Source organism: Myzus persicae, unplaced genomic scaffold, assembly GCF_001856785.1.
Source record: "Myzus persicae strain clone G006 unplaced genomic scaffold, MPER_G0061.0, whole genome shotgun sequence".
NCBI classification, from domain to species: domain Eukaryota; kingdom Metazoa; phylum Arthropoda; class Insecta; order Hemiptera; family Aphididae; genus Myzus; species Myzus persicae.
The window spans coordinates 340,026-363,745 of record NW_019101546.1 but is presented as its reverse complement, the minus strand read 5'-3'; the positions used below and the strand labels follow the sequence as shown (position 1 = coordinate 363,745).

General features: G+C 34.5%; 1 protein-coding gene across 1 annotated transcript in view; it reads left to right on the top strand.

Moving 5' to 3' along the window:
* Positions 1-5,136: 5,136 nt before the first annotated feature.
* The window catches only part of LOC111029473 (nuclear receptor subfamily 2 group F member 1-B), a 53,480-nt gene continuing 34,896 nt past the window's right edge, over positions 5,137-23,720 (top strand). Inside the window, exons 1-2 of the mRNA XM_022308478.1 lie at positions 5,137-6,116; positions 17,812-17,961. Coding sequence (XP_022164170.1) covers positions 5,765-6,116; positions 17,812-17,961 — 502 coding nt within the window. The 5' untranslated portion in view covers positions 5,137-5,764. The remainder of the gene's footprint in view (positions 6,117-17,811; positions 17,962-23,720) is intronic.

Here is a 23,720-nt window from a genome sequence, read left to right as displayed (position 1 = left end):
GGCATTTTTAATTTTACATAAAACTGGTATGTATAATGCGTATAATATTAAAACTACCTATGTAATTATACTATTATAATATATGTATGTATATAATATATAGTGTTTACTGTTCAGTGTTGATGACAAATGAATAATGCATTTGATTTTTTTTTTTTTTGTGACTATTTATATACAGCAGCGAAGGTTTACCATATGTATTATGTATAACTGTACCATATATATAGCTATACGACATATACTACCACACAGGTACAAACACATACACGTGCACTGCAGTATTTACACACTGCCGAGCACCGACAGTATATAATATATACATGCACACATAGGTATTACATATACATAGGTATGCACATAAAATATAGCAGATGTAGAATAACAATCAACTGTCGACATTTTAATAATAATTAGAATATGGCCTCAGCAGTCTATATATACATATATATATGTGCTAAACCTTTAGGTACGTACATCCCCTGATATTATTAATTATTACGAGTCATCCGATTTTTGTCGCTATTGAATAAGCACGTAGTTGGTATGCATTTTTCATAAGGTATTGTCTACTATAGATAATCGATTACTATTATTCGAATATTAATTCACGGAAATCAAAAAGACAATTGGGTCACATTGGTTCTATATACGTAAAATAATTATTATTTTATCGAGTCCTCGAACAACGCAATGTTTTCACGACTGCGAATTGAGACTTATGCGTCGCCTGTATAATATAAGAGATTAATAGCTACCTATATCTACAAATACATTTATACAGTGTAAACTGTACATATATTATGAAGGTAATATTATAATATAATATTATATATAATATCATCATGTTCATTAGAAATTATTATATTTTACCTCCATTGAAAACATATAAGTTATAACTTATAGCCTTTACATAAGTCCATATTGAAAGTAGACTTTTTAGTTGTATTAGTTTGTGTAATCATTTGCTGGGTTCTTGTATTGGACATTTCCCTCCGTTTAATCATTTTCATATGTTTTACTGTTTGTATATGTTGTATTACAACACTAGATCGCAGTTCATATTCTACTTTAATTTCACATATTTTGCAAAATAAAATTCTTCCGTCTGCGGAAAATATATTATCCCCAAATTCCAAAATAAAACTTCTCAACCGGCTAATTTGTATTTTTTTTCGTTTGGCATATTATACCACAAATACAAGCCCTAATAAATATTTAAATAACGAATACAAATACGAACACGACAACGATTGACGATACGTCATGCACTCGATAACGATCGTGGTCCGTCGATCACTATGTACTGGCAAACAAAATAATATTGTAAAAGACAGATTAAATAAAAATAATATTGTCCTCAGAGCTAAAAATAAAATGGGTTCCCCGTAATGCTTTTGATTATCGCCTTATCAGTATTATTGCCGACAAAATCATGTAGATAAAATTAATTTACTAAAAAATCGATTTAAGAGTAAATAATCAAAAATTATTTTAAAATATGCAATAAAAATCAATAATACTTAAAAATATCCATTTGTAGAAAAAAATTCCAAAATATGCATAACATATGCACTGTAAACTTTTAAACTTTAACTCCAAACATCACAACACAAATTTGTACCGGATCAGATTTATTCTATTTATACTTCCCGAAGAAATATGCAACTGCATATAAGTCCCGAGCCCTGCATACAACCATACTAGAGATAGAAAAGTAAGGAACAATCTAAATACAAGTATATTATTAAGGTACCTACCTACAAGCATATAATATACTTCTATAATAGTTTAACGATGCTACAAATGTAATACAATATAATATATACAATAACAGTGTAATTTGACGTGAATCACAGATCATTATGTTCCTCATCGCATGCATTATTTTGATGTTCTTATTTTTTAGCAGGTATACATTCTAAAGATGTATATAATATATATATATTATATTATATACACAGCTAGCTGAGATTATATTAATAACTATGTCGTGTAGGTACATCATCATCGTTATACGCGCGGGACATATCAAATTGGACGCATCGAACAAAACCGTGAAATTGATAATAATTTTTCTCTGTACAATTTTTTGTGATAGTATATTGCGTATTATATAGGTATAGAAATATTATTATTATAATATAATTTATATAATATATGAATGAGATGGGAATCAGTAAACATTATCTAGGTTTATATTATACTTATTACACACTATATGTATAATGTATATGTAACTATCGCTGTGTCCCATTCATATAATTGGATATATAATACCTTTATAATTTGATCACGTGTTAAAAAAAAACTTTCAGGCGTCTTAAAAAAACAGACAATAGTTCTGGTTGATTGAAATGTAGTTTCGATAAAAATAAAATATGACGTATGTATAGTGTAATAAGTATATTAAACTTCATATACCTATAAGTAATTTCAAATTTTATTATAACCATATAGTTTTTTTATAGGAATTGTTGAAATTAAGCTGTTTAACTCTTATAATATGGCAAAAATTGAATTCAAGAGCATGCATTTGATAATTATAATGTACATATATATATATATATATGGTTTATACTGGGTATTAAGTACCTAGAAAAAAACTTATAAGTTGGTACATTTTTATATGATAAATATATTATTATTTAAATTAGTTCGATATATTATTTCAGTATTTTAATGTGTTGTATATTTTAACATACTTCAGATTGTTGTGTTTTCTAATTTATTATAAAAGTATATATGCGTATATCACTTGAAAGTTTATACATTTTAATCTTTTTTTTTTTTGATATTTTATATACAACCTTTCAATACATAGCTAAAAATCTTATTTTTTAACATACACAAGTCTATGATTAACAAATTTGTATTAAGCATTTTTTGGATGTACTTATTTTTAGTGGACTTTTTTACTTTATAATGGTAATTATTTTAACCCAATTCCTGTAACTCTATACTGTTTTTCGTATTCCGAATTTTATAATAAATTATAATAATTCCAATTCAATTTTGAACTATGCATTATATTATTATTTTCAGTCAACACTTTTATATTTTTTTTAAGCATGACCAATAAATATTGATTAACATTTTTATGAAAATTGAATTATTCTATTCATTTTGTTGTATTTTAATATAATTTTTTGTTGACATTATGTTGATTTATTGAAAAAGATACTAAGTGCATTAACATTAATTAAAATTGTACTATTTGACTTGGTATTTTCATGGAATTGTTTTAAACACATTTAGGTCATGTTTGCAGCATTTCTTATATCACTGTTTAATGTTTTTTTTGTTTGTGTCTACTATACCGAGCCCTGGCTGTTAATAATATGAGCTTCTATATTTAATACATTATAGGTATATACAATTCTATTGGTGTTTGTATTACACGTAAAGATAAGTTTATTATGTATTTTTATAAAGTGCGTTATCTTTTATTATTTTAATGAAGTGCGAACGATACAATATTGTGCTAATAATAACGTATCAATAACATTTATCACCCACAAGATCTCGCATCCATATTGGTTTCATTTGTTGCATCGTTAATATTATATATAGTTACTTAACTATATAGTTATAGCTGGTACTTGGTAGGTATAAGTATTTATGATATTATAATTTTTGCGCAGTGTTTATAATTAGGTAGTTACCTATTGTACGTATCTATACTATCCACATGAATATAATATGATATATATTATAATTTAGTCCCCTTTTGTGAATCAATAGATATATTGTACGATACGACTGTACTCGGAAATTCGTACTAGGGGGAGAACATTTAAGAAAAATACAATCACTAAAAAATGTATAGTAAAGTATGCAATTTATTGTTGGTATAAACGTTGCACATAAATTAAGAGTACCTACCTATACAGAGTAAACTGCTACAATAAATATACCTACCTATATACGATATACTTTTAATTATGATGATAATAGTATGATAATTATATATCCAAGTACCTATATACGTTAGCGAGCAAATAACCTATAAATAATTGTGCATTTAACATTTTAAATTTAATATTGACTAAACCTATACCTATATATTATATTATATAATTTATATTCGAGATAAGGTATTTATATTGAAATAATAATATATAATACGCTCTCGATACAACAAAATGCATTGCGCAAGTCATATTATATTATATCAAGTACACATATTATAATAAAAATATTTAATTTAATGTGTAGGTACCAAACCTACATTGCACTATCTATTCAGATTCTTTTATAATATATTTTTGATGGGTATACAATATACATATACCTATACCCTACATTGAATATCTATACGGCCAAACTTAAGAAAAATATGTAACTGCATTATAATTTATACATTTTCTATATTGATGGTGCATAAGATTGCATTATATAAAATAGACATATAATATATGTGTGGGTAATTATAAAAGTATGTATCTCTAAGCCCAACAATAATCATTTTAAAATTTCTAACATAGTAATATCTATATACCTAAATATTTATACCCATTGTAACACCTATTTTATGCATAATATATTATTCTTATTGTGGTAACGACGACGAGAGAGGGAATATACTTTTTGCAGTCGGTTTGAGTGGAAAAAATATGTTTAGAAATTTTGCTGGCGCTCACCTGTGCACGCACGCGGTAGTACCGATGGCGGACGAGCAGAAAATCGATGGCTGGCGGCGAGGAGAGGTGTTACGTGCTCGCCGAACAATAGAATCTCATTGTCCCGCGCCTCAAGGTGTGGCGGGGGAGGCTGCAGAGGAATATTGCACTCGAGTTAATTATTGCGGTGAAACTGACGCGCAAAAAATATAAAAATACAAAAGGGGGGCGTCGGGGTAGCGCCGGCGGTGGCGTTGGTAGGCGCGTCTCGGGAGGGGGAGCGAATAGCCTGGGCACCCGCCGTCGCGTCAGCCGACGGGGTTTTCCTCCTTCGTCGCGAGCGCGGCGGTCTGTGTCACCGGGGGCCGCGACCGCGCGTGTGAATTGGTCAGAGGTGGCCGGGTCGGGAGCCAATGGCAGCACACCGGGCGCCCCGGTCGCTATGGCGACGGCGGTGGAGGGGAGCGGCGGCAGCAGCACCGTCGCCTTCGCCGTCGTGTACGCACGCCGCCGCCGCCGCGCACCGGTCTCCCCGGTCGGGTCTACTAACCTAACCCGGTGGCCCGCGGGTCAGTTCACTCCGATCTGGGATCGCGGCCGCCAGGTCTTCGAAAGGTCAAAAATCCGAAACGATCGTCGTCGTAAACGTCGTCTGTGCCGCCACGTTTCGCGCGTGTGAATTTTATTCGTCATTCGAAATCTGTTGTATTTATTTTAATTTAATTATTTTCGTTTGTCTCTAATCGAAACGAGACGAGACAAAAATTATTATTAACAATATCGGGCAAAAAAAGTGTTTTGGACCGTGTGTCAGCTGTACCTATTGGATTAATAATAATATAATTTGTGCAATTTTCGTGCGGGGTTATTGGTGAAAAAAAAAAGTCGTTCGTTCAGTGGTTGTTTCGCCGACGACAACAGTCCGGCCGAACAGCGGGATCGCGTGCTGCGGCGCCTGGCGGTTTCCCGCGGTAAGCGACCGGCACCACCTGCACTGCCGCCAAGTCGGGACACTAGCCCGACAGTCTCAGCAGACGCTCAGGTGGACGCCGGCAAGCACCATTATTATTCCGCATAACGGCCTCGCGGTGTGTCGCGCGGCGGTAGGCGGACTATGCACAGTGTCCGGTGGCGGTGGCCCCGGCATGACCGGCGTCGGCGGCCCGACCGGCGGTTCGGCCGCGCCGCCGTCGCACCAGGGTCCGCCACACGGTGGGCCGCCGGACCTGCTGACCAGTGGACACCACCACGATCTCGGTGGGTTCACCCGGAGCATGGCGCTGGTGACGCCGGCGTGGCGCGACCCACCCGGTGGAGGCGGTGGCCACCATCTGGACGAGCCGCAGCAAAGCACCACGCCGGGCACGGCCAGCTCGCAGTCCGGCGGTTCGCTGGTCACGCTCGGCGGACAGTGCGATAAGAACGGACAGAACATCGAGTGCGTCGTATGCGGTGACAAGAGCAGCGGCAAACACTATGGACAGTTCACTTGTGAAGGTCAGTGCAGTTTACTGCGTATATTGAGAGACACATAATATCGTTATATAAGACGCGTTTTAAAAATATTATTTTTCGTTGTCGTGGGAGCTTGATAAAATATTAAGAGTTAAAAAATTGTCAACAAAAAAAAATTATATAATAAGTGTGCCTTGGTGTGCGAATATACAATTGATAAAAATTTAAATTTTAGACCAACGTACTAAAAACAAAAATAATAAACAATTTGTTACCTAAAGATTTTACGCGCGTAGGTTTTTCGACCGAAAAATAAATATTTTTTTCCTCGTCCTCTGCGTGGCGAGAAAACGCGATAAGAACCCTCTACATATTATATTCGATTGAATTTTCAACTGACGGGACACGACAAAATATGAATCTATACAAAAAAATATATTTTTTTTTTTTATTAAATTTATCAATTGTTCTATAGGCATAAAATATTATATTTTATAGTACATAATTAATTCTAATACTATTCGCGAGTAAGCGATCATCAAATATTATTAAAACCGATGGAAAAAAAATTTCAAATTTATCCACGACTAATTATGATAATAACAAAAATTTAATACCGATAATAAAATTTAATACGGCCCGGCGGTTTCCGATCGCGCGCCGCTGAGCACATAATATACACACACGAACACGCGCGCGCGCGAACCACCGTCCGCGAGCCAGAACCGGATTCCTTTGGGTCAACCGGTCGGCGGGTCATAACCCGACGTGTGTCTGCTGCCACCGACGCCGCCGCCGCCGCCGCCTCATCTGAGTGGGTTTGTTTTTTGTGTGCGCTCCCGACACCCGCCCGCGATGGATATATATATATATAATAATAATGTAATACGCCTCGATGCCGCCGCCCCTCGGAAATGTAAACATTGCGACGCGCGCGAGATTATCCGAACGCGAGTCCCCCGAAAAACGATAAAAATTACATAAATCTCTCGATGAAATATGCATAACGATTGTATCTATATATAATTAAAACATTTTATTGTGATATTATATTATGAACCTTATAATATGATAATAATATGATGAAAAGCAAAAGTGGCCGGAAATGAGTTGAATAAAACATTGTCGTTCTACGCGTGTTCGAAAAAAACGAATAATATAATAAATCGATCACGGCGGTGGCGGTGGCGGCTGCTTTCCGCGGGATAATATAATTTTATTCTATAAAAGTATATAGTTGGATTCGCCGGGGGTTGAGTATTAAAGTGGTTTTAGAAAATATATGTTAAATTGTATAGGTTGCAGTAGATGCGTAGATATTATAATAACATGACAAATTTTCCGGGCTCAAGGTCGGATTCCAGTGGAAAAAACACGCTATCTACTGCATTATAACATTATGCACGTGTTCTTATAAATAATAATATATAAATAGTGATTTTTTAATTAAAAATAACCACGCTTAGAATTTTATTACGCCAAGATTACAGAGAAACAAGTTTTTTTTGTTTACTGTAAATACAACCAATAATTGATAAATGTCAAACACATATTGCACAAGTCGCCATGACTAATAACTCAATAATACATTAAAAAAAATTACGTATCGTCGATTCTATTCCGTCGCTTGTCTTCGAACACTAAAATTATACTTAAAATGTGTATTTTATTTCAAGTAACGCATATAATATGTATAACGTATCATACTCGTAGTGAATAACATTATAATATAATATGTGTATATAGATACCTATATATTATTTTTTAAATGCACATTATATATAATTATGGCCAGGCTACTGCACATTACTGCAGTTGAGGAAAAAATTGCACATTCAAAAAACTTTATTGCAAAATCGGTCACGTATAGCTGTATATAGTGCTTTGTCGGTATATAGTATATTACATATTAATATATTATATACATATTATATTATATACCTATATAAACGGATGTTCGTACCTATAGTGTAATGGTATAAAAACGCGTTTTTTTAATGTTTTCGACGAAATGTTTGTATAATATGTTACTATCTAAATTCTGATAAATAAGTACCTATATCACAAAGCATACATGTTAAAATATTATTCATACTTTTTAAATTCCGTTTGACCACACCAACCCGCAGCGATTGGGCACTAGCTGGCAATCACACCTCAGTATTTATACGCACGTTAAAATATATACCCACTGCTGCAGCAATGTGGATTAAAGTGTAAAATTGACTAAACGATTATTCTAACCGCGGTAGACCGTGTCCAATTTGTCATCGTTATTGTTTTGGTTTTATACAAACATGCGCGATTTTCATTAATACCATAATAAGGAGTATGTTCTGTTTTTTCTGTCTTATACAACCATATAGTAAGATAGCCCAGAGAGATTTAACTAAAAAAAATCTTAAAACATACTCATTATATCAAACACCTCCGCAGTCAACACGAAAACATCACGAGCATGCGGTCAACCGGTTGTCTCGTTGCTGAAAGTCGAAGTATAATATTATAAATGTGTGTGTATGTATGTAAATGTGGGTATAATAGGTGTAATAACGACATTCGATCATATCGCGGCCGGACAAGTCGTCGAGAAAATAAAATCATCGGGCTGGTGGTGTTTTTAAATTTCAATATTATGATAAACCGATTGATTTTGAAGAACGATTTTGAACTGATCTTTGTTCAAATATTAAAATTATTGAAATTTAATTTTTTTTAAACGATTTAGTGTGCTCGAAGTACCTTAAGTCCCAATTTTATACATTCAATTTCTAATCTTCAGCTATGTATAAGTACCTATTAACTTTACACCATGCAACAAAGAGTTTAAAAAAATTGTATATAGTTGCAACAACTCCCTTGTTTTGGTTACAAGATAAAACTGTATAAAAGCACTTTCTTTGACTTTTACCACATACCACATAGGTAGGTATTTGTAAAATTACGATCACATTATATATTATTATTTATTATACATTTATGCCCCGCAACTCGCAAGAAAAGATTGGAAACTCTATTTTTGCTTCTTTTTTTACATGCATAAAATATATTATTCACGGTAATGCCTATAACGTTCAAAAACGCTCCTGCGGGGAGTCGATAATATAGTGTGGTGTGTTATATAATATGTATACCTGTTGCTGATATACATTATTCACTGTGAACAACCCCTCGAGGCCTCGACAACGATGATTTGTCGGTTTCCGATGGAAATGTTAATTTTCGCATTAACCTTTATTATACTCGCAACAGGTGCACACTTTAATATATACCTTATGTGCTGTAGGTATACTTTAATTTTGCAGCAACGTCTAAAACTATACCAACGGATATATGGTAAATTTTTTTTAATCCATAAAACTAAAATCTGATAAAAACCCAGAACATTTCTATAATTTTTGAAAATAACTATTATACAATTATCGTTTTTTTTTGTATTTAATTTAATCCATAAAAATATACGAAATATTACATATAGGTACTGAACATATAATTTAACGGAAATTATAAGTGTATAAGTTGGATAATTCTTTAATAATAGTTATATAGTTTTCCTGTAAATAACCACTTGAACACGTGCCCTTAAAAAATGTATATAAGGTCTAGTTTGACATAAATATATCGTGTTACGGGTAAATGATATCTACTGGTTTACAAAATATATGTGCACATTTGTGGTACCGTCTTACCGGTGTACTCTATATATAATGTTTATGGTATATATAATATCATAATACTGCAGGTGCCCGACACGTTATGTTCCCGACAAAATCTGCTGCAGATGAAAGTACATAAACGATTGCAAATTAAATACGAAAATTGCGTGTTCAAGAATAATATATATATATATATTTAACTTAATTATTATGTTTCTGTTTGCGCGCTGATTATTCCTATACACACATATATATAGGTGTGATATTAACTATACCACCTCGGCAGTATATTAGTATAATAATAGGGCAGACTCGTACCTATATCCTTCTATACATAATATTATGTAGCTATATATATTTTACTACAAGTATATATAATTTAACACGTGAAATTACCTCGTCGTCCGAATCAAGCCTCTCCCGACGATTTCTGTTCGAATAAAAACGACACCTTATCCGTCGCTTGTACTTATATTATAGTATTATATTTTATCGTGTCTTTATATAGCAACTGTATACCTAGGTACAATAATAGTCAGGGTAGTGTTCACACTTGGTTTTTTCATTTAACGACTCGATCTGTGGAGGTTTCAGAGAAGTGACAGAGTGAGAGACGCAGTGAGACCGAGAGAAGTGAAGAGGCGAGTGATAAACAGAAACAAAAAACCTTTTCACCCTCCTTTATAATATAATTACCACACTTTCCATAAGGTTTTTACACGCGTGTATTAGTATATACACGAATTGTTGTTGTACCACCGACGCCGTTTCATTTAAAATGTTTTTTTTTTATAATGACCAGGCCGAGGACGACACAAATGATAATGACGATAATATAAACCGCATTTCAGATGCCAGGTCGGTCCCGGTATAACAAATCCCGCACGACCCGGTGCGGCGACGGCGGACGGCGCGAGCGTAGGCGCATATACCCTTCATTATCACAAAGCAGCAGTTCATTTCTCTCTCCACCGAGTAGTCTCTTTTTTTCCCTTTTTTATTATTATTATTATTTTTTTTTTTTGTTAACGTGATCTTTTTTTTTATTATTAGTTCCCCCTCGTTTCTCAGTCCCGGGCACGAGTCTGACGCGTACCTATGTACATAATATGTATATATATATGTATATGCAGCGCGTAGTATATGTACCACCCGTTTTGTTTGTATCCGTATATATATATATATATATATATATAGGTATACGACGCGTTTTAATTGTGCTATATTCTGTTTTGTCGACGACGGCGGTGGTGTCTCTTAATTAGCTGATACAGTGAAACTATCGTGTAATATTAAACGCCCCGTGGGCTTGCGGGGAGGGAAGGGTGCGACGGGGTGAACATAATAAGCCACGAGGTGCGGTGAAGCGGAGAGATCTGAAAGACTGCCGCGCCGCTGCAGTAACCTGACCGTGGTGGAAAAAAAAGCGCAAAAAATCGGGGTAAAGGGTCACAACGAGTCGCCAAAAGGGTAAAATGTACGCGAACGTACGTCGATGACGTCTGCCGCGGTGCTTCCGGGATATACGGTATACGGGTGGGCAGGTAGGTAGGTGTTATTAAAACGAGTGCGGAACTGATTAAAAGAGTTAATTCTGCGTAATCAAACAACGGCTTAACTGTATAATATAATATGCTGTGTATACGCAATGCACTGCACCGCACGAGATAGTAGAATAATATATCATATACGTATATATTATAATAATTATATGACTTAATAATTTTATACGGCGCGTATATATTATTAGTACCTACAACGTGTATTATTTATATTTTATAAAAATAAATGTACATTTTAATGGAGAAATAAAAAATTGGCAAAGACATTCGCAGTAGTTGAGTCATAATAATATAATATTATATTATATTAAAAGCAGTGTCCCGTTTGTACACACATTATGATTTTAATTGTTAGATTTATGTATAGGTACAATATACACAGATTTAAAATATGTACTGAGTTCGCATTGATAAAATAATGTACACCGTGCGATATTGCCTTTTTTTCAGTTTCACCTTCAACGCGTGAATATTCTAAAACATTAGCAGGTGATTATAACTAAAATTATAATACTCGATAGTCGATACGGCCAGGTATAATTTTCGGTAGCAAACTCATAAATCAAAATTTTTATCGTAACATTGAATATTCAACGACTTTGCATTGTGCGCATATAACGTTTCACGTCTGTATGAACGTATATAATAATATCAGCTATTACACGTCGTGTAATGTGTAGTATTATATAGTATAATATAGTTATACCAATGTGTAATATTTTATCATCGAGACCTTTGAGAATATTTTAATGGAACAAGGTCCGATGATATTATAATAATTATTTTTTTTACATCTTTTAATTAATATATTTTTTTTTTTTAAATTATCATTATATCTTATCATCATTCTGCAGTATAAATACGCACGTCATCGAGTATTTCACGTATGCTTAAACACGTCGCTCATCTAATTATATAATACTATCATCGTATATACTTATTATCATATTGCATTTTAGACATATTAATATATATAATATATAGGTATATAAAAATCTCGACCATGGCGCGCGGTAAACGCCTTGTAGCCCGATTGATTCGAACTGATTTAACTCAGACATATATACATCGCTATTATTGTATTATTCATTATTATAATTCAATCCATTAGACGTGCTTAACGGGCGTTAGGCACAACCGCTGAACCGCGTGCTTTTCTATAGCTACATCAGATACTATCTGAAAGCTAATTAAAAGTGTTTGGTGTACTGTAGATAGTATACATAAAATTGTAAATTATTTTTTAAATAATATTCTGTTTTCATTAATGTAATGTATGATATTAAGTAATGTATAAATTAATTTTTCATTGACGGTCTCAGTCCTATTATTATTATTGACCGTACCCGTTATTGAATGTGGTGTGTAAAATACTGCGGAGTTTATTTAATATTATTTGTTTATGTAAGAATACCTACTAGTTTAATACACACGTGTGTGGAATAATTTTATTATTAAATATAGACCACTGGATAAAAAAAAAAAACATAAAAAATTGTGAAATGCCTTGAATATAGGATTCACTGTCAACAAAAGGGATGTGGAGAGGGAGGGAGAGAGTCAGAGAGAGAGTAATAATAATACATAATATAATAAGTATAGGTGTACATGTTAGTATAAGCAATCCACCCTTTTTATAGTTATCACTCAGAAATGTTTGTCAAATTTATGCAAGTCATATCCAAGATAAAACTTATATATTTGTTTCGTTATTATTGAATTAATGTGTCCATTCGCTATCGGAGTAGAAAGTCAAAATATAGTGATATGGTATATTAGGTAGTTAAAATTGTTAAAATTAAACTCTAACACTATATTGTACTTGTATATAATATAATACATATTATAAATATTTTTTAGTTGCGTATGGGTTTAGGCACAACTAAGAGTAAGAGCTTTGGGGTGGTTACCGCTCGCAAGATATTTTTATAGCCCTAATAATGAATCTCAGAATTTCGTGTTTGGCACATTTATTAACCAAAATGAAAGCTTTAGTTACTCCTATATATGCGTACAGGTGCCATTATTAATTGTAGTATAAAATAAAATATGATGTTTTAAGAAAATGATACGAACAATTTTGATCGGTTTTTACTTATAACAGTCTATTACCTATTCATCATTCATGCGATAAATAATAATATAATACATAAGTATATATTCATAAATCACAATGGTTGGTGAGTTGTTATAAAATGATTACTAATCGTCTAACGAAGTACAATATAACATAATAGAAGGATAGAAGTGTCATTACAAAAACATTTTTTTTTTCTAGAATGATTAATATATAGCATAGGTATCATAAAAGCGTTATGATGAATATTATAGCTTTAATAAAGGACGTGAATTTTATTTATTTAATAAACGTCATTGGGCGTTAAAAACACGCTATTGCGCTGTTGTCATTTTTTAGTCGAACTTGACCCATCAGCGATTATGAGTAGGTATTTAAAGTGTAGATGAGAGGTGTGGGGTTGCACCAGCCGCGGGACCCATAAAATGTTTTCCACTACTCCCCTTATCCAAATTCAAACTAATTATAATTAGTAGTTATAACTGTATACTTATTCGAAATTTGATTTTTAAATATTAAAATTCTCTGAAAAATATTCTACTTTGGAATATGAAATTAAAAATGTATGCTGATGTACAAGAAAGTAAAAGCTCGATAACGGCACGAATAAAGTAAATATAAATCATTTTTTTTAATGTTGTCTTGTTGTGACTGGTATTCATAAAAAAAATTTCAAAAAACATCAAGACTTTTGAGAAATATGTCAATGAGTACCATTACATCGCTGTAGTTGCGTAACATAATTTTATATGCCGGTTCTCCGACAATAAAGACAAATAAAATGACGCGTATTATACACACGCGAGTGAGCCTATTGGTGAATCCATCTCTGCGAGCATAATAGATAATATTAGGTAGGTATGTAATAGATACACATCATAAGGCGTAAATCGCTGTTAAATGCACATTATGAGCTTTACTAGCTGCAGGTGTCGGAGTTCAGACGTCCTATATATTATTATTAATATTTTATTATTGCCCATAAGTATCCGGAACCCGTAGTTATTTATATTATCTTTCTCCGACACGCGTCCGACTTGCTCGCGTATAAACATATTAATGTATTATATTATTATATTATTATTACTATATTGTCATGTGTATATGGGTGCCTATAATACAGTGCTCGGCCACCTTAAGCAGGCGAGAGAGGAATGATACTCGAAAAAAAGTATACATATTATTATATACTATCATCGAGGAATGCGATGAGCGCATATACGAGGAGTCTGTGTTAAAAAAAAAAAAAAACGACGATGATAATAATAATAAAATCGAGAGAGGCTTATTGTTGTCGGCAACGACGACGACTACGATGGAACGAAGCGAGGGCGTTTGTGAGGATAGAGCTATCCTCGCACCGAACCATTTCCCCGCGATGTCCTACATATACATATATATATATATAATATATATACCTAACAGTCGTTGTCCGCGTCGTAACGTATACCATATTATTATTACTATTATTATAATCATTATCATTATCGTTATCGTTATCATCATTGTTGTCGGTGCGGTATACGTTTTAGTCGGTTTATCCACACGGCGACCCACACGCGCACACTGGTTTGCGTAAATCTGCGCGATGCCTGCAATATATTACAATGTGCAAGAGCTCTAATGTCCGTGTGCGCGTGTGTGTGGCGCGAGCCCCCAAACCTGTTGAGGAGGACACGAGTGCCCGGGCTGCAGTCGACGAGAAGAGGAGACTGGGCGACGGCGACGGCGATGAGATGCCGTGGGAACCGGTCTCTGCTCGCATCCTCATTGTGTACGTCTTATTCCTATATAAGTGTATGTATATATATATATATATATATGTATACAGGGTGATCGGAATGTGCGCGTACTGTTATTATATTGTTATACACGCACGTTATTTTACCGTCGCCGTACACCTATAACATAATCACACAAATATATATAAATACATATAATATATAGGTATACTGTGTGTGTGTGTGTGTGTGTGTGTGTGTGTGTGTGTGTTATGATACGCCGTCTATTATGACATTATGCACGCGCACGTGCACGAAATGTTTGCGTACATTAAAATACTGTGCGTGAGTGTGTGCGAGGGAGAAATCTTACAACGAGCTTGGAACGATTTTCTATTTTTTTTTTTCACTCAGAAAAAAACAGATTCGGTTTTTCCGACGGGACGTCGTTCCAATATATACCTGTACGACTATAATGTTATCAAGCCGCATTAATAACGAATTTATAATATAAAGGTATACACGGATATACGTGCTATACACGATGGGCCCATTCGCACGGCACTGCGGGGTAATGATATTTCTTGAGGTATAAACAAAAAGCTCGTTCAAAGTATAACTCTGTATATATAGCATACAATTAGTACATGAATAGTACATTAATTCATCTACTACAATGGGCACGTTTTCTCGACCATCTTTGTAGAAGCATTGCAGTTGCCTATGATTTATTATTTACCTATTATTTAAGAGTTGGTATTTTTTTCGCCACTGTCGCGCATACCAGAATATTATTATTTTCCCATATAGCTTTTTGTTATTATTATCACTAAAATATTATTTACACGCTCGTCTCTGCGACTCTCACACACAAACACGTACTTTGCAGATCAACCTCACCCCGCCCATCACCCACCCATATAGAATCACGCGTATGAAATCGCTCCGCTCGGTGATAATAATATAAACCACATACCAGTCTAATTTATAAGTTTATGTTACCTATACCGTATTTCCAGCAACTCTTTTGTCAAGTCCTTAGTGCTTAGTACCCTGCTTACTGGCGGTACTACAAACGTTTTCGCAACAAAATATCACTCGTGCAATGGGTCAATTTTTATTGTCTTTTGGCATGACATCTTTTCATAACAGCACAAAAATACATAAAGCCTCAATAAATATATAAAGAACTTTTTATAGTGGACTAAATTATGACCAGTATATAATGTTAAACTGCATTTTATAATGCATTTTCTATTCGAACGAATTTTTAGCATACTATACTGCCCCACGTGATTTTGATTACGTTCTTACTTTGAACCAAATTCTTCTTTCAAAGTATTATAATTTTTGAAATTTACATTTCAAATTTAACGTCCTGCATTTGAACACTATATAATGTATGTCTATTGTTTTAACAAAACACTTTTATACAAGTATATATAGGAGCTTAGGTGTGTAATTAAAAAATTATGCAAAAATGATTAATATCCTCAATTATAAATATTTTAGCACGTAAATATTGATTTACGATATAACCTGCACGGCGTTCAGCATAAATGAACGCATAGATAAAATTTAAATACAAAGCACCGTCGATTACCATATAGGTACTGCAGTATTCAAATTGCATTTATTTCAATTCACGAAGTAGGAAATGAAATTTCATTTTACCTATATGGCGTGTAATTATTTACTAGTTTTTTTTTTCAATAGTAGCTGTATAGGTAGAGTAGGTAGTCTACATCACTCGCTATAATGAATAAGAAATGATTTCACAATACCACACTATATACATAAGACATAATACAAATCCATACTCTGTACAGAAATCATATTTTACTTTATATATGTTTGAGTATCAAATTTTTATATTATATCATTAAAGTGCACGTCCGTCGGTATAGGTATGAATAGAATTACAAAGACTCGTACATACATAACAATATAATATATGTATATCACATCATACATCAATATTTTAAACACTGACGTTACTATGAATCACTATATAATGATCAGGGTAAATAATTCCAAAGAAATGCGTATATGACTTTTCATTCCATAATTTATATGCCCAACCACTATGATACAGAACCAGTTTTTTTATTTATTATATAGACACCCTATATTATAATATGCTAATGATTGACATCTAAAAGATGGTCGTTTTACTTTTCATCGATGAGCACAATAGAAAAATGCTACATTATCAAACGAGGAATGGTGTTTACTGATTTCCTTATTATATCATATCGGTCGAAAGGTGTATACAGCTTAATTATAAGTTATGTAGAATTTAATATAATTGTACCTATATACCTATCGGTGTATAATCCATTTTATTATTACTAATTAGATTTCACGTTTAAACGACCCACGTTTTTTTAACGTAGTGATAGACAAATATTAGTTGTACATTAAATGTCTTAATCACTACATATATACTCCGGTAATAGACTGGTTTATAACAACGTAACTTAATTGATATACTTGTCAAACTACATATATAATATTATGAAACGCTCGCGTGTTATTATGCGAATCGTGTGTAAACAAACGCCCAAAGAAAGTTCATTTTATACGACAACCGTTAACAATAAATATTATTATTAAGTCTGCATGCCGATTGTCAATAATCAATAATTAATAGCTATACGCCTATAATAATATTATAATCAAGTGGATGTTAACCGTTTTCTGTTTTCTGTTTTTTTTCAGGCTGTAAAAGTTTTTTCAAAAGGAGCGTCCGACGGAATCTCACGTACTCGTGCAGGGGCAGCCGGAACTGTCCCATCGACCAACACCACCGGAACCAATGTCAGTACTGTCGACTGAAAAAGTGTCTGAAAATGGGCATGCGCAGAGAAGGTAGGGAAAAAAATAAAATCATAAATTATACCGTCCCACGACGGTAATAATTATTACGTTATAATAGTTATAAGGCGCATGTACATATAGTATAATATAGCGTATATGATGATGATAATAATAATAATAATAATAATAATAATAACGAGCGAGAGAGGGAAAGATGGAAACAAAGAGTGAGACGGACTCGGGAGGACGCGCGGGTCGGGCCGAGAGATGCGAGTAACGTGAATAGCAATTATAATAGAGATCCGACCGTCGATATAAAGACACACCGTGTCAAATCGGCGGTCTATTGGTCGTCTTCGTCGTCTTCGTCGTTTTCGTCGTGTATGGGTTTCAATCAAATGATCGTCTCGTCGAATAATAACACAACGTGAGAACTAAAACATAATATATAGGTAATGATTATAGCCCGGTGAAATGCGCGTATAATCGACTGGCTATATCGCGCGTGTAAAGTTTCGTAAAATATATGTGTGTACGGTATAATAATATAATATAATAGGAACCTATCGCGAGAAAATTTGAAAATATCCGAAATTCCCAAGGACAAGGACAAGGTGGCCACCGCGGCGTTTCGGTCGTAGGGTGGGGGTGAACGCATCGTGGGTTCCATATACGCGTATACATTTAATGTGATATACTATACTAATATCAAATAGTATTGTTAAGCGAGTTGCACTTGTTGTGCATGTATTTTTACATTATAATATTATTATATGTACCTAAATCGTTTCATTCTGCGGAGAAGACGATTCCGTGCATAATATACTATATTATAGCGTAGACAAGTTTTCGACAAGTCATCTCAGACTGCGCACAATTTTTTTTCGTCCGCTCCGTCACCGCCACCGCCGCGTACACTAAATATATTGTTATAATCGTCCAACTATATCACCAGCTACTTATATTACTATATATCACATATTATTATTATTTTACGCGTACACGATTTCACGGATTCTCGGAGGAACGGGGCGAACGAAAAAAACGTGTCTATATATACTAGTAGACGAGATTTGTTTTTTCAACGCATGCACATCGACATGGCAGTACCACCACTTGCACCGCCTCCATCGTCCGCCTCCAATATATAATAATATAATAATCGTCGGCCACGGTCTACTGGGACCCGTACACTCGCCGGTCGAGGGCAATATCCGTGAAATCGTTCTGTTCGAGAAGGTCGCGGCAGAGGAGTTTGTGCGTTAACGAGGGAAGAAGTGGCCGCGACTAAACGTGCCCGACGCCGCTAATCAATGTTTCTGTATTACACACATTTCTCCCCCCACACCCCCTGTAGGACGAGTGCGACCGCCGCCTAAAACCATAATAATAAGATATCGGAATGGTCGTATATTATAATAATGTATTATCTTCTAATAAGTTCTACTCTTTCTCCATCAACTCGCACGCACTGGAGCGGCGTTCTGAAGAATACACGAAAAATCGTGAATCGGTATTATACGAGTTTGACTAATATAACCTATAAATGGTTTCGTTTTAGTGCTAGCTTCATGGTGTATATGGTGTATTATTTCTGCACAAGACGTTTCAATTTTATAATCACAACAATATACCCGACCACGCGGAAGTCTCCGTGTATATTCGTTTCCGCGTTAATCGCCGTTAATACCACATGTGTTCCCCTTTTCACCGCCACAAAACTGTTGTGAGCACAAGACGAGACGTTTACAACTAAAGGCAGATGATATTATGGGTGGGCACGATGTTCTAAGCTTCGTGTTTTTGGAGTATTCGCGCTACATTTAGACACTGCCGACGAAAACGTGAGCAGGCTGCGTTCGAAAACCAACTATATATCTGGGAAACGTCTACATAGATATATAGGTGTACGAGTGTAGGAAACGAAATACGATAATGTTATACGCGTGCATCTTACATTTTATAGGTACATAAAAACATGCGGATACCGCGGTGAATCCGCACAAACGATCATTTATTAATTTTTTTTCCTCCGCGCCACCATATAATTTATACATCGTCGTCAGGCGCACACGAGTGTACCGGCGGTACCATATTATACAAGACGTATTATAGGTATAGGTATATACACGGGTACAATATTATTATAGTTGGTTACCAACGTAGGTATAAACGGTATAATGTATTAATATTGTTATGTACGGCCGTTTCTCCTTATATCCGCTTTCCAAGCACGACCGTCGTCGCGCGCGTCTTCACCATGAAACCAATTACTGCAGTGATGTGCACTCCACACACACACACACACACTCACACACAAAATATAATATGTTATTATAATTATAATATTATATGTGTATATATATATGAATGTGTGTATAAAAGTATAAAACACACTCTGAGAGAGTGCTGGATAGGATAATATAATATTATACATACGCTCGGTTTACTTCGAGCGCACAGAAAAACAGCGACACAGACCGCGATTTGTGAAAACTCTGTAGGTTATAATATATCCATACGATATATTTTATACATATACAGGCATGTGTAAGTATATAATATATGTATATACACCTCTTGGTACGCATTTTACGCACACACGCGCACTTATTATGTACACATATTTACTCATATATATATATATTATATATATACATATATATATAGTCCGTTAATTGCTCGAGTCACGCACACGCACACACACACATACACACACATACTCACATGTTCATATATAAATATTATATTACGCGTGTTATTCGTATATATATATATATATAATATAATAATATAATATACGTACACACTCGCGCGAGAGCTCAATATATAGTATAATGTCGCCGTCGGCTATATCTAATCTGTCTTGCGGTCTCCGCCGACTATACATATATTATACATGTGTGTACCTCAATACCTATATACCTAGGTATAATAATAATAATATTATTTATATATATATTGTGGACTTTTACTCGATTCGCACGGGGCCGGTCTCGCTCCCCCTCGGGCGTCCGTCTCGCCTCCGCGGTCGATCTCACTCCTACGCCACCCGCCGCCGCCGCCGTGTACCTTACTGGCTTCTGTGTAATATACCTACCCGGCTATAATATCCATAATATAATAAATAAAATGTAGCGCGTGTACAAGCCAATAACACACACACACACACACACACACACACACACGTGTGAAAGATATATTTTATGTACGGTATACATTACGACTTATACTATGTTATTATAGCTATACACAATATTTTTACACACACACACACACACACACGCACACACACACGAGCGTGCTGTATATCGGAATCGAATATTATCCGTAAATCGTATATATATAGGTGACTGCATACATACGAGGTGAGAAAGAGAAAAGTATAACGAGATATTATATTATATGCATTGTAGGCATACGTATCGACGACGAGCGGTGGACATAGCGAATAATATTATGATATCAATGATATGAGATTTTTTCATCTCGTTTTTCAGTGTGCAATACGCTATGTATACGTTTTATATATTATTATAATAATATTATATTATATTATATGCGTTTCGACCTAACCTCTCGCCAACTCATTTGAATCTCTCGCGAGGTTTCTCCGCGGAATATTATTACACATAATTATTATTATATTACTTTTTGTTTTTTTTTCCCCCGACGGTCGTGACAGAAAAACGGTATTGCGTCATCACGGACCGACCAACAACTCAGAGGCGCATTTGCCGGATGAATCGCGTTTATCGTGCAACCGTATCTCACTCTATCTACTTGTGCGTGTGTGTGTGTGTGTGTGTGTCTATATATTATAAGAAATTGCTATTATTATTATTGTTATTATAATATATATATATATATATCTAGTTGTGCACAGAGTATATAGCTAAAAACCAACCGGCGGCGGCGGACTTCGAGTATTGCGTATTATATTACTATCGTATTATTATATATATTAAATGTTATTATTATTACTATTACTATGACTATTGTATACAACACGGAGTTGAGCAACCGTCGAACTCCGTCGTCGACCACTCGGCCAATATAATATATTATAATATACATATATATTATATTATATAGATATACATAATAATAATATGTAATTTACTAATGCGTGGGCGATATTTCGTTTAAACCGTTACGAGGCATATACGATTTCTACAACACTGCCCGCGATTCTAGTTTTGAAAACTCGGTCAAAAAAACAGTTACATATTATATTATTATTATTATATGTCTTATTAAACACGTGTTTTTTCGTTCCCCGTCTCACTTTATAATAATTATTGTAATATATTCCTATTCGTACCGCAAAACTGCGTTTCTGCACTCAAACACTGTACGTACAACTCGTACAAGTACAAGTACTATCATACATATTACATACCTGCACTGCGTGTCGCGGTCGGCCGTCTGCCAATTTGTCGGTCTTACGATCTCGCGATGTCAGCGTGGGCACGAATAAATATAGTGTTATCGCGTACCTATATAAGATCGTAAAAATAAAAACGACACGAATTTTTTATTATTATTATTTATAAGATATTTTTTTTTATGTGCGATGCGACGACGACGTCTCAACTCGATCAGAAATCAAACTTGCGTAACCTCAGCCACCTATATAATATAGGTATAATATTTCACTTATTATTGTATTAAATTACATAATATACGTCTTGAAATAAACTGTCGCAGTAGCTGGTACTTAGGTATTATATGGGTAGATTTGTATGTTATTAAAATATTAAACATTGTTAATATATGCTGCGGCGGGTGTAGCTGCGAATTATATTATTACTATGCTTAATGTAGTGTACAAAGGTATACAGAATTATAACAGTATAATAAATAACATATATAATAATCTAATAATCGTATACAGTGATACGAATAAAATCATACAAAATGCGAGCGTTTGCAGCCGAAGACAGCACGAAGCGGATCGGTCGTGTTTCGCAACGTCTATGAAAATAATAATTATACGTTTGGAGGAGCAATAATGTTTTTTTTTCAATTTATTGACGATAAGCGCGCAATAATATCATTTTGCAACCGCGAAAAGTCGGTATATACCCACCTATATATTAGAGTGCGATGTACATAAATTTCGAACGCGGAAGGAATTTAAAAAATAAGACTCCGCTTAGATCCCGGGGCGGAGATCGGGCTGTACCCACGACCTCGTCCGTCGAGCTCGGAGACAATATTATTACCCATAATAATATATTGTACACTGCACTTTTACGATACTGCTCGTACGTTTCGAATATTCTCGAGTGTCTTTGAATTTTATATTATCGTCGTAATCCTCGCACGTTTAAGCTTTAAATTTATCGACGACGACGATCGCATGGTTTCTGATCGACGATCTTTTATATATTACGTCACTTGTTAGATAATAGTTGTTATTACAATATTATTATTATATTATTCATTGCGTTCTATACAGTCCGCGTAGTCTTATATTATATTTTATTCGAAGAAGACGCGCTATCCTATCTCGTGAAGGTTTTCGTTAGCGCCGCACAGTAATAATGATAATAATCAACGGTAGCACTACGACCGTGGGGTCCAAAAATACGTCTTTTAATCTCGTCCAGAGAAGAGGATAATAATATAATACCCACGAAAAGCGCTCTTCCCAATTCCGGTTCATTAGGCCCTCGTTCCTCGGCGAACGATAACAAACGCTCGGGTATTATATGCATTGAAATAATAATAAATTTCGAACTTTCGCGCATACATTAAATTATAGCCGGTCTGCTGCTCGGTGGTTTAAATATTGTTCTATTGCA